Genomic DNA, 13,423 nt, shown 5'->3' with positions numbered 1-13,423 from the left:
TCCCCTGCACCTGTCTCTAGTTGGTGGGTCCCCGTGGCTTGGGGCATCTGGGGGTCCCCTCCCGGTTGTCTTTCAGTCTTCGTCCGTATGGCAGGTAGCTTGAACCCTGTGGGGTCGGTTTCTCTGTTCCCGTTCCCGGGTTCTCCCGTCGCTACTGTGTCCCGGACTTTACAGTCAATGAGGTCCTGGATCGTCCCCTCACCATGCAGATTTTATCAGGTCTGCCTGGAGCGTTATCCTGACCTAGGGCTCTGCACCCCGTCAGTACTATGGTTCTGAGAGTACTCCACCATACTCCCTAGGCAACCACTCGCCTGAGCCTCACAGGTAACTGCTACACTCCCCGTCAGTATTGTTACGTCCGTCTCCTTTCACTTCCACTTACTGACTGTCAGGTCCCTCCTCCCTGGTCATCGTCTAGTGTACTGGATCGGTTCCACTCCTAAGTGGCCATCCATTGGGTCCAACCCTAGCCCGTCACCAGTTTTAGGGGAGAGGTAAACAGGGGTTGTATGAGTGTTTTGGTGTTACCGGCACTGGTCTTCTAGGTCCCTGAGGGTAGGCCCTGCATCTTTGACAGGATGCAGTTCCTTGTAGCTCCTGATGGCTCAGGGGCGCTACATGAATAATTGTGATTACACGTAAATAATAATTTCTTCTTCACCATATTTTCTACATTATATCAATGGATACATATCTCTTATGAGTATGACATGATTATGTGACCATATAAAGATAAAGAACCCCGGCACACAGTATGGAAGGAGGATAAACAGTCAATGGTTTTTGTAGTATGTTCGAGTTTTATTCAAAAGAAGTTTTCACAACAATTGGAAGTTGCAATACAGTCCTTTCACAACAACAAGGAGTTGCAATACAGTCCGACGTTTCGGCTCTTAAACGAGCCTTCACCAGGGACATAAAGGTACTAAATTTTAACAGGAAAGATCACAGGAAACATAATTACAATAACATCATGTTCAAAGTGAAAACATAACAACAATATTTCTCCAAGTGATGTGGTTATAAGACGTGAGACAATATGTGCACATCTTAAAGTGCTATCTTGATGTACATCCGATGGGGAGGGGATTTGGAGGATTTAAGAGTGAGAGGGGGGGCTGAGGAGAAGGTGGAGTAGAGGAAGAAGGTCTTCTAGGTCCCTGAGGGTAGGCCCTGCATCTTTGACAGGATGCAGTTCCCTGTAGCTCCTGATGGCTCAGGGGCGCTACATGAATAATTGTGATTACACGTAAATAATGATTTCTCCTTCACCATATTTTCTACATTATATCAATGGATACAGATCTCTTATGAGTATGACATGATTATGTGACCGTCCGCCAATCCCTCACTATGGCTACGAATATCATGTACTGTTCACTGACCTTGTTACATCTATTACATCACCAGTCTGATAGGACAGGATGTGACCCCCTGCCTTCATTATGACAACATGATAGATCATCAGTTCCTCATGGTATCAGTCTGATAATTTAGTGACTATAAGGGCATGTGCACACAAACTGTATGGTTTGGCAAGAAAACCGCAACAGAAAAAAATGCTTGTTTTTTTATTGTGCTTTCATGGGGTTTTTTGTTAAGCGTTTTTCCATTCCTTTTTCTAGTCATGGCAATTGCGGGAGTTCGAGCGTTGTACCCCCGCGATTGCTTCCTGATCTCCAGCTGATGTTACAGCTGGAACCCGGCCGTCACTGCCCGGAGTGGTGCCCACGCCGCTCCCGGCAGTTTAACCCCATGAATGCTGTGATTTATGTGATTGCAGCATTCAGGAGGCTGAGATAGGGATCGCCTATCGTAAAATGATACATGGCACAATGAAACGGTGGCACAATAAAGCGGTGGCGAGATGAAACGGGAGCACGATGATACGGTGGGATGATGGAATGGTGGCACGCACCGGTGGAGATGTCTTTATTTCTTCACACCATAAAACAAGCGGGTGGGTAGGTGTGGGTCACATATGGACAATTTGCACAAGGACCTGTTGAAGTGCAGCCTTGAGCGAAACAGGCGTCGTTCATATGTGACCAGCACCTACCCACTTGTTTTATGATGAAGAAATTAAGGGGGCTTTACACGCAGCGACATCGCTAGCGATGTCGCTCGTGAAAGCACCCGCCCCCGTCGTTTGTGTGTCACGGGCAAATCGCTGCCTGTGGCGCACAATATCGCTAGTCCCCGTCACACGTACTTTCCTTCCTAACGACGTCGCTGTGGCCGGCGAACTGCCTCTTTTCTAAGGGGGCGGTAGGTGCGGTGTCACAGCGACGTCACACGGCAGCCGTCCAATAGAAGCGGAGGGGCGGAGAGCAGCTGCAGGAAAGTGACACCCACCTCGTTGCCGGAGGACGCAGGTATGGTGTTGTTCGTCGTTCCTGGGGTGTCAGATATAGCGATGTGTGGTGCCTCAGGAACGCCGAACAACCTGCGTCCAGCACCGTCAACGATATTTATCAACGATAAGGTGAGTATTTTTGATCGTTAGTTGTTGTTCGTATGTGTCACACGCAACGACGTCACTAACGATGCCGGATGTGACATCTCGTTAGCAATGTCGTTGCGTGTATCGGGGCCTTTAGACTTATCTCCACCAGTGAGTGCCATCGTTTAATCGCTATCTTCCAGACTTTCTCTTTATCTTTTACCAATAGATCAACATGTTTTGCACAACAGATGAATACAATGTACCTGCTGGTGACTGCAGAAAATTAGTAAATTGTAACAAGTGTACTCATAAACTGCAGGCACCATATGTTTTAGAGGGAGCAAAACTAGGAGAGTCACTTATATAGAAGGATCTAGGTGAACTTGTAGATCGCAAACTATGTAACAGCATGTAATGTCAGTCTGCGGCTTCTGAGGGCAGCAGGATATTGTTATGATTACAGTAATGGACTGAGGTGACAAGGGCCCACCAGTAACATTGAGTTTGGGGGTCCTCTGTTCAGCTACATACATACATTACATTATCCACATTTACCATATAATAAACCAGGCAGTTTGATAAATAAATGATGAGACACTGCCATTGTCCGTACACAGTGAATCGAGTGTATTGTGCCAACTATTACTCATATAAGGTGGTGCACACGGGCCCACCGGGGGATTCACCTGACCTCCTGTGGGCCAGTTTGAGCCTGGTCAAGAATTAGATGAGGCCTGGACAGGGATGTAATGGTCCCGTTTTACAAAGCCTCATCTGGAATACGCCGCTCAGTTCTGGGAACCAATTTACACAAAGGAGACCCTGGGGTTAGAAAAACTACAGAGAAAACCTGATAATGGGCATGGAGGACATCACTTAGGCTACTTTCACACATCAGTTTTCTGCATTCAGGCACAATCCTTTTTTTTCCTGATGCAAAGGATCCGGCAAAAACGGATGCAAACTGTATCCACCGGATCCGGTTTTTAACGGATCCGTTATGCCGGATGCGTACAAAACCGGATCCGGTGGATACGGTTTGCATCCGTTTTTGCATCCGGTTTGTCCTTTTTTTTGAAGGATCAGCTTTTTTAATTAATTTGGTGCATGCGCAGTTTACAAAAACGGATCCGGTAGCCGCATCCATTTTTTACCGCATTGCGCCGGATCCGGCGTCCATAGGCTTTCATTGTAAAACACGCCGTATCGCGCCGGATCCGGCGCGATGCGGTTTTTTTGCCGGACAAAAAAACGTTGCAAGATACGTTGCCTCCGGCCGCCGCTTTGATAAATTTTGCCGCATCCGGAAAAAAACGGATGCACCGCAAAGCCATCCGGTACAATCCGGTACCAATGCAAGTCTATGGGGAAAAAACGGATGCGGTACCGGATCCGTTTTACCCGTTTTTTTCCGGATTTAACCTGATGGCAAAAAACTGATGTGTGAAAGTAGCCTTATACAGAGAGTAGATTAATTATATGCAGTTAGTCTTGAAAAGGTGGGACATGATAAACTAGTACAAGTAACTAAATGGCCCATACGAAGCTATGTCCTGCAAAACTCTCCAAACAAAGGACGCTCCCTTCATCTGGAGAGAAAAAGGTTCCTCCTCCAGAGATGAGGCCTCTTTACCATGAGAACTAATAGTGTGTGAAATATCCGACCTCAGGGGCTCATCTCAGCGGGAGCCGTGGATGGGTTCAGGAAAGGCGTCCATGCTTTCTTTATGCGCATGTCTAACATTCTTGTATTGAATGTTGATCCAGTCGATGGAAGGAACAATTTGCTCCTCTAGGATAAACTGGATCATACATAACACCTGCACCTATACCCAATTCCTGGATCATGCATAACGTCTGCACCTATACCCCATTCCCGGATCATGCATAACATCTGCACCTATACACCATTCCCGGATCATGCATAACGCTTGCACCTATACCCCATTCCCTTATCATACATAATGTCTGCACCAATTCACCATTCCCGGATCATGCATAATGTCTGCACCTATACCCCATTCCTGGATCATACATAATGTCTGCACCTATACCCCATTCCCTTATCATGCATAATGTCTGCACATATACCCCATTCCCTTATCATGCATAATGTCTGCACATATACCCCATTCCTGGATCATACATAACGTGTGCACCTATACACCATTCCCATGCATAACGTCTGCCCCTATACCCCATTCCCTTTATCCTCTCCCTCGGTTGAACCTGATTGTCATGTGCCATTATTTTCAATTATACAAGCTAGTAATTATGTATCTTCGCCCTGGAGCGGTTCTGGCAGAAGAGTTAAAAATTTCCGTAAATATTGCAACATCTTCCAATATAGCATTGGACACAACAATGTACAAGAAATTCCTTGTAAACTGGTAAAATGACACTTCTCATACCAGACCCTGATTGTATCATCAGCCTCCCATCCTCCTTTCCTTACAAGACACCGGTGTGTATGTAGCGCGGCATTCCTGCATGTACTGACACTACATCTACAGGGCTCCAGTCGCCCCAGGGCCCGGATTCCCAGCACTCAACACTGCAGCTCCAGAACACCTCCTAAATCCCTGTCATTCATTCCAGGGCAGTGAATCCTGATTCTAAGGAAAGTCCCCATCCCGCAGAACAGAAGACAATGCCAATGAGTTCCTCGCCTGCCGGCTACTTCTGTGCCCACCACTACCTGTGACTCATAATCTATAACCGGCACAGTCATCCTGGTGATGCTACCGTACCCTCAGCACAGTATCATACACATAGTGAGCGACCGGCCAAGGGGAAGTTAGATTGTAAGTTCTGAGCATCAGATTTTAATATTTGTGCTCCTTACAAAAAATCCCTATCATTCCCTGAACGGCAGTGTCTTAGGTCTTATTTTCTTGCAAGACATGAGATGATTTTGAAACAGAACGGCAAAAATAATTGATTTATTATTGTGTAAGTATAATTTTATACAAAGTCTAGTGGTGACGGGACCCGTCACTGCCAGATTACGGAGGTATAATTCTCTAGAAGCATTGCTGTTGAGGCTTCATATGGTGGCACATTATATTACAATGCACAGTGCACCATTATGCAGAAGGGGAAGATCAACGCATTAAATTAAAGGGGTTGTCCACTACTTTGACATTGATGACCTATCCTTAGGGTAGGTTATCAATGTCTGATCAGCCGGGGTCCAACACCCCACACCCCCGCCAATCAGCTGTTCTCGGTTTTGACGGCGGTGGCAGCAGGAGACTGGAAATGCTCAGTTCCGGCGTTGCACCGTCTTCTGATAGCAGCCACGGCCGGGCACTGCACATCCACCTCTCATTCTAATCAATAAGCAGAGGCGGCTGTGCATTACCTGGCCACTGCCGCTTTTAGAAGACGGAGCAGCGCCGGAACGGAGCATTTCCAGCCTCCTGCTATCGCTGCCGGTACCGAAAACAACTGATCGTCGGGGGTACCAGGTGTCAGACCCCGGCCAATCAGACATTGATGACCTATCCTAAGGATAGGCCATCAATGTCAAAGTAGTTGACAACCCCTTTAAGTATTCATTCACAGAGTTTCCTCTACAATCCTACGTTTGTCTCCCTTAAACAATAAAGCCATGTTAGGGTACTTTCACACACCCGGTTTTTGCCGTTAGGCACAATCCGGTGTAAAAACTGATGCAACGGATCAGGCAAAAAAACGGTTCAGTTGCATCAGATTTTTCCATCAGTTCCTTCCGTTTTTGGACGGATCCGTTGTGCTACTGAGCATGCTCAGTAGCAAAAAATGGAATCCGTCGCCCATAGGCTTTCATTGTACATGACGCCGGACGGTGCCGGAACCGGCTGCCGAAAAACGTTCCATGCTGCATCCCTTCCGGCAGCTGGACACAGAAACTTCACCAGATCCGGCGCACGGCGGATGCAATGCATGGGCATCAGGCACAATCTGGCACTAATACAATTCAATGAGTAAAAAAATGCATCCGATGCCGGATCCATTTTATCCGGTATTCACCGGATTGTGCCCGACAGTAAAAAACAGATGTGTAAAAGCAGTCTTAGGAGGGTGACTCAGGAGTCGCTACTGAAAACTTAGGCTGTGTGCACACAGTGCATTTTTATCGCGTTTTTGATGCAGTTTTTTTATGTGCAGTTTTGTCACAAAACTGTACACAAATCCATATGGCAGCAAAAACAATGAGAAATCTGACATTTTGTGCACATGTTGAGGTTTTTTTTTCCTTGCAGATTTGGTGCATAAAATAATCTGCAGCATGGCAATTCTTTCAGCAATTTTTCACCATTGAAAGCAATAAAAAATTATGCAAAAATGATACAAAAAAAGTGTTTTTGCAGCTGCTTTTTTTCCTGCCAAGAGATGCAGAAATGGTACAGAAATTTCTGCAACCAAATACTCATAGACTGCACATTGCCTTAACGGGGGGGCACTTATCTTATATGGCCTCAGCGCTGGGGTCCTGGGTTCAAATCCCATCAAGTACAACATCTCCAAGGAGTTTGTATGTTCTCCCCGTGTTTTCTCTAGGATTCCTCCCACACTCCAAAGACATAGTAATAGGGGATTTAGATTGTGAGCCCCAATGGGGACAGTGATAATATAAATTAAGTGCTGTGGAATAAATGGCGCTATATGTGAGTACAATAGAAGTTGTCATTTCTGACCATCTGGAAAAGCCACCATTGGAATTCCTTTAGTTGGCCAGGACATGAGACCATAATCTGCCGAATTTACTCATTTTAGCACCAAATTAAGCGGGATTATGGGAACCATTTGCATATTATCAACGTATGTTAACGAGCCACCCTTATCAGCCCGATACAGTAATGGCCGATTCCGCAAGAAGTAATATCTGTGGTTATAAACTTTGACCAAAGTTTCCAAAACAAATCAGAACTATTCGAAACAAGCTAAGTTACTTAGTATCAGCCCTTAAAGGAGACGTGCAATGAATCTTCACAGCGTGGACCCCACCTATAGATCCTGTCACACATGGACCAATCCCAAAGTGACTGATAAGTGAAGCTCCCCTGTGCCACGAGGACTCACCTAGGAGCTGGCAGTCCAGCAGTGCCAGGAGGAGCAGCCCAGTCCTCAGCATGGTCTCCTGATTTCTAGAACTCACACCTTCCAGTAGAGAGAGTGAGGAAGTGCTGATCATTGTGCGCACTGGATCAGGAATTTATAGACTCACATGAGCAAACAGGTTACTCAACTCTCCCGAGAAGAGAAGGAAGTGACAGCATTGTACTTATAGCTGCCCCTGTCTATTGTACTTTCATTCTAGTCCTGCCCTCCTACATTGGCATCTTGTGTAATGTTATGTGTCAGGAGATCTGTCCAGCGTGGCACTGTAATGAATTCCCCAAAAAACACTTACGGTACCTGTTTTATTGGCACTGAATTTTTATATAGTAATCAATGTAGTAAATATTGGGGGAAGTGGTATTTAGAGGATTGCAATATGCAGACTAATAATTTTGTGACCATTAGTGATGAGTGAGCGTCTCGATCATCAGGGTGCTCAAGACACAATCAATTATATAATCGATACATGATCCATCATCGGATTGCTCGGGACGCTCGATACGCAGTCGATCATCGGGTTGCTCGAGACGCTCGATATATGGTCATCGGGGTGCTCGGCACTGCTCAATATACAACTGATCATTGGAGTGCTCGACACTGCTCCATACACGATCGATCATCATGGTGCTCGGCACTACTTGATACACGATGGATCATCAGGATGCTCGGCACTACTTGATACATGATCGATCTTCGGGGTGCTCGAGACGCTCGATACACAAACGGTCATTGGGGTGCTCAAGACGCTCTATACACGGTCGATCACGGGGGTGCTCGAGACACTCGATACACTGTCTATCATTGGAGTGCTCAAATTGCTCGATAAACGATCGATCATCAAGGTGCTCGGCACTGCTTGATTCACAATCAATCATGGGGGTGCTAGGCACTGCTCAATACATGATCGATCATCAGGATGCTCGGCACTGCTCGATACATGATTGATCTTCGGGGTGCTCGAGACGCTCGATATATGGTCATCGGGGTGCTCGGTACTGCTCAATATACAATCGATCATTGGGCTGCTCGACACTGCTCGATACACAATCGATCATTGGGGTGCTCGAGATGTTTGATACATGGTCATCGGGGTGCTCGGCACTGCTCAATATACAATTGATCACTGGAGAGCTTGGCACTGCTTGATACACGATCGATCATCATGGTGCCCAGCACTACTTGATACACGATCGATCATCGGGGTGCTCGGCACTGCTCGATGCACGATCTATCATCGGGGTGCTCGAGACACTCGATACACGATGGATCATCAGGATGCTCGGCACTGCTTGATACATGATCGATCTTCAGGGTGCTTGAGACGCTCGATACACAAACGGTCATTGGGGTGCTCAAGACGCTCGATACACGGTCGATCACGGGGGTGCTCGAGATGCTCGATACATGGTCGATCATTGGGGTGCTCAAGATGCTTGATAAACGATCGATTATCAAGGTGCTCGGCACTGCTTGATTCACAATCAATCATGGGGGTGCTAGGCACTGCTCAATACATGATCGATCATCGGCTTGCTCAGCACTGCTCACTATGCGATCGATAATCTAGGTCTTTAGCACTGCTCGATACATGGTGATCAGGGTGCTTGGCACTGCTCGATATACAATTGATCATCGGGGTGCTAGGCACGGATTGATACATGATCGATTATCGGGGTGCTCGAGACACTCGATACACAATCATCAGGGTGCTCGGCATTGCTTGATACATTATCGATCATTGGGGTGCTTGACACTGCTCGATACACGATCAATCATCAGTGTACTTGGCACTGCTCTATACACGATCGGTCATCAACATGCTTGAGACAGTCCATACACAATTGATCATCGGGGTGCTCGGCACTGCCCGATACACGATCGATCAACGGGGTGCTTGAGACGCTCAATACACGATCGATCACTGGGGTGATCGAGATGCTCAATACACGGTCGATCATCAGGGTGCTTGAGACGCTCGATACATGGTCATCGGGGTACTCGGCACTGCTCGATACACGATTGATCAAAAGGGTGCTCGAGACGCTCGATACATAGTCATTGGGGTGCTCGGCACTGCTCGATATACAATTGATCATTGGAGTGCTCGGCACTGCTTGATACACGATTGATCATCATGGTGCTTGGCACTAATTAATACACGTTCGATCATCAGGGTGCTTGAGACGCTCGATACACGATCGATCATCGGGGTGCTTGGCGTTGCTCGATATACGATCAATCGGGGTTCTCGAGATGCTCAATACATGATCCATCATCGGAGTGCTCAGCTCTGCATGATACACGATCGATTATCGAGTTGCTCAGCGCGGCTCGATACACGATCGATCACCAGAAGGCTCAGCACTGCTCAATACACAATTGATTATCGTAGTGCTCAAGACACTTGACAAAAAAATCGATCATCGGGGTACTTGAGACGCTCAATACACGATCAAACATTGGGGTGCTCGGCACTGCTTAATATGAGATCGATCATCAGGATGCTCAGCACTGCTTGTTACACGGTCATCGAGGGGCTTAGCACTGCTCGATAAACGATAAATTATCGGGTTGTTCGGCACTGCTCGATACATGATCAATCATTGGGACGTTCAGCACTGCTCGATACACGATCGATTATCAGAGTGCTCAGCATTGCTTGATACACAATCGATCATCGGGGTGCTACACTATCAATCATTGGGATGCTCAGCACTGCTTGATACACGATCGATCATTGGAGTGCTCGGCACTGCTCAATACTCAATCGATCATCGGGGGGCTCGGCACTGCTCGATACGCAATCGATCATTGGGGTGCTCGAGACACTCAATATACGATCGATCATCGGGGTGCTCGAGACTCTCAATAATGGTCATCAGAGTGCAAGGTACTGCTGGATATACAATTGATCATTGGAGTGCTCAGCACTGCTCGATGCATGATCAATCATCAGTGTGCTCGGCATTACTTGATACATGATCGATCATCGGGGTGCTCAAGACGTTCGATACATGATCGATCATCAGGATGCTCAGCATTACTCAATACACGGTCATCAGGGTGTTCAGCATTACTCAATACACGGTCATCGGGGTGCTCGGCACTGCTCGATACGTGATCAATCCTAAGGATGCTCAGCACTGCTCGATACACGATCAATTATCGGGTTGCTCGGCACTGCTCAATACATGATAATAATTGATCATCGGGGTGCTCAAGATGCTCAATATACGATTGATCATAGGGGTGCTGGGCACTGCTTGATACATGACCGATCATCAGGGTGCTCAGCATTGCTTGATACATAATCGATCATTGGGAGGCTTGGCACTGCTTGATACATGATCTATCATCGGGGTACTTGGCACTGCTCAATGCGCGGTTGATCATCAGGGTGCTCTGTACAGCTCAATACATAATCGATCATTGGAGTGCTCGGCACTGCTTGATACATGATTGATCATCGGGGGGCTCAGCACTGCTTGATACACAATTTAGTATTGAGTCCACTCCTCACACACATGTTTGGTGGCTGAAATGTGCTGGGATTGACTGCCACTCACGGTAATGCCATAGTCATGTCCGCTACTTGCATTACTGTGATTGGCTGGCCGCATCGCATCATCAGGTCTATATAAGACCTGGTAATCCCATGCTTTGTGTACTGTACCCTGGAAAGAGGGTAAGGAGAGCTGCTGGAAAAGGGACAGTGTATTGGAGTGACTATTGCCTTAGACTCATTGCTGCTGCAACATCAAAAATATATTATATTCTCTAATAATACCTCTGTTTGCTTTATTTAGTATAGAGAGAGCTGCTGTAGAAGGGATAGTGTATTAGAGTGATTGCCTTAAGCGGGCTTTACACACAGCGACATCGCTAGTGATGTCGCTGGTGAAAACACCCGCCCCCGTCGGTTGTGTGTCACGGGCAAATCGCTGCCCGTGGTGCACAACATCGTTAGGAGCCATCACACATACTTAACTGCCTAGTGACATCGCTGTAGCCGGCGAACCGCCTCCTTTTTAAGGGGGCGGTTCGTTCGGCGTCACAGCGGCGTCACTAAGCGGCCGCCCAATAGAAGCGGAAGGGCGGAGATGAGCGGGCCGAACATCCCGCCCACCTCCTTCCTTCCTCATTGCGGGCGGCCGCAGGTACAGTGATGTTCCTCGTTCCGGCAGTGTTACACATAGTGATGTGTGCTGCCGCATGAACGACGAACAACCTGCGTCCTGCAACAGCAACGATAATCAGGATTAGAACGACCGGTCAACGATCAACGATTAGGTGAGTAATTTTGATCGTTAACGGTCGTTCGTGCGTTTCACATGCAACAACATCGCTAACGAGGCCAGATGTGCGTCACGAATTCCGTGACCCCAACGACATCTTGGTAATGATGTCATTGCGTGTAAAGCCCGCTTTACACTCATTGTTGCTGCAATGTAAAACCAAGAGTTCTTTTTTGGTATTTCCTATTAATACTGCTCTTAAGGTACCATCACACTTAGCAACGCTCCAGTGATTCCACCAGCGATCTGACCTGGCAGGGATCGCTGGAGCGTCGCTACATGGTCGCTGGTGAGCTGTCAATCAGGCAGATCTTCATAGCGATCAGAGATCAGCCACCAGCGACCCGTGTAACGACGCTGTGCTTGGAAACCATAGTACACATTGGGTTAATAAGCAAAGCGCTTTGCTTATAGTTACCCGATGTGTACCGTGGCTATGTGTGCAGGGAGCCGACTTCTAGAAGCTACGGACGCTGGTAACCAAGGTAAATATCGGGTAACCAAGCTAAGCGCTTTGCTTGGTTACACGATCTGTACCTTGGTTACAGCGTCCGCAAAAGCCGGCTCCCTGTTCCCTGCACATTCAGATCGTTACTCTCTCGCTGTCAAACACAGCGATGTGTGCGTCACAGCGGGAGAGCAGCAACCAAAAATGGTCCAGGACATTCAGCAATGACCTCACAGCAGGGGCCAGGTCATTGCTGGATGTCACAGCAACATCACTAGCCAGATCGCTGTTGCATCACAAAAACCGTGACTCAGCAGCGATGTCGCTTAGTGAGACGTGGCCTTTAGCTACGTAGATAATTTAAAATGCGCAAGGCCTGGGGGAAGGGACAGGGAAGTGGACGTCCCACTGATGGCTGTGCACACAGAGGCTGTGACCGAGGGGCCAGAGCAAACTGTGTCTGCTGCAGGAGCACAACAAACACATGCATCATTTAGACATAGATTCCTGTATCACTTCGCAGGAAGGGGGGGGGTGGGGACACCACTGTTGAAGCCAGAGCAGTGAGAATAGGTGATCGGTTGGATGGCAGTTAATGCTCCCAATATGTTTCCCAGCACCACTCTGTCTTCCACATAGTCCAGTCTCACTATCCAAGAGTCTGAACTATATAATTCTCACCCTGATACTCCTTCCTCCCACCATGACGAGTCCCAGAAGACAAGTGATCCTCCACTCGGACACTCTGAGGAGCTCTTTACCTTTCCATTTATTGCTTCTTCTGGCTTCTCACCCTGCAGGTTTCAAGAGGGACATGAGGAGATCATGTGCAGTGATGCCCAAATATTTGAACAGCCATGGTCAAAAGAAGACAATGGTGTGCATCAGCAATTAGTGTCTCAAGAGGTGGATGATGATGAGACAGAATCATGTTGTTAAGTCAACAAGTCAGAAGGAGGACCAGAGTGCAGAAGTGGATGACAAAGTGGTGGACGATGATGTCACTGACCCAACGTAGGAAGGTGGCATGCAGGGTGAGGACGGCAGTGCAGATGTAGCGCCGCTGAAACCATCAGGGTGCTACGAGGTTCTGCATCCCCACAAGGATGCAGGGCCTACCCCCTT

At 47.5% G+C, this 13,423-nt stretch overlaps 1 protein-coding gene across 1 annotated transcript in view; it reads right to left on the bottom strand.

Annotated features, from left to right (window-relative positions):
- Positions 1–7,624, bottom strand: part of LOC142304255 (zinc metalloproteinase-disintegrin-like VAP1) — a 78,315-nt gene extending 70,691 nt beyond the window's left edge. Inside the window, exon 1 of the mRNA XM_075346469.1 lies at positions 7,517–7,624. Within this exon, the coding sequence (XP_075202584.1) occupies positions 7,517–7,568 (52 nt within the window). The 5' untranslated portion in view covers positions 7,569–7,624. The remainder of the gene's footprint in view (positions 1–7,516) is intronic.
- Between the last annotated feature and the right edge of the window lie 5,799 nt (positions 7,625–13,423).

Source organism: Anomaloglossus baeobatrachus, chromosome 4 (genome assembly GCF_048569485.1).
Source record: "Anomaloglossus baeobatrachus isolate aAnoBae1 chromosome 4, aAnoBae1.hap1, whole genome shotgun sequence".
Lineage (NCBI taxonomy): Eukaryota > Metazoa > Chordata > Amphibia > Anura > Aromobatidae > Anomaloglossus > Anomaloglossus baeobatrachus.
Note: the sequence above shows the minus strand (reverse complement) of the source record. Positions and strands in the feature narration are given on the sequence as shown.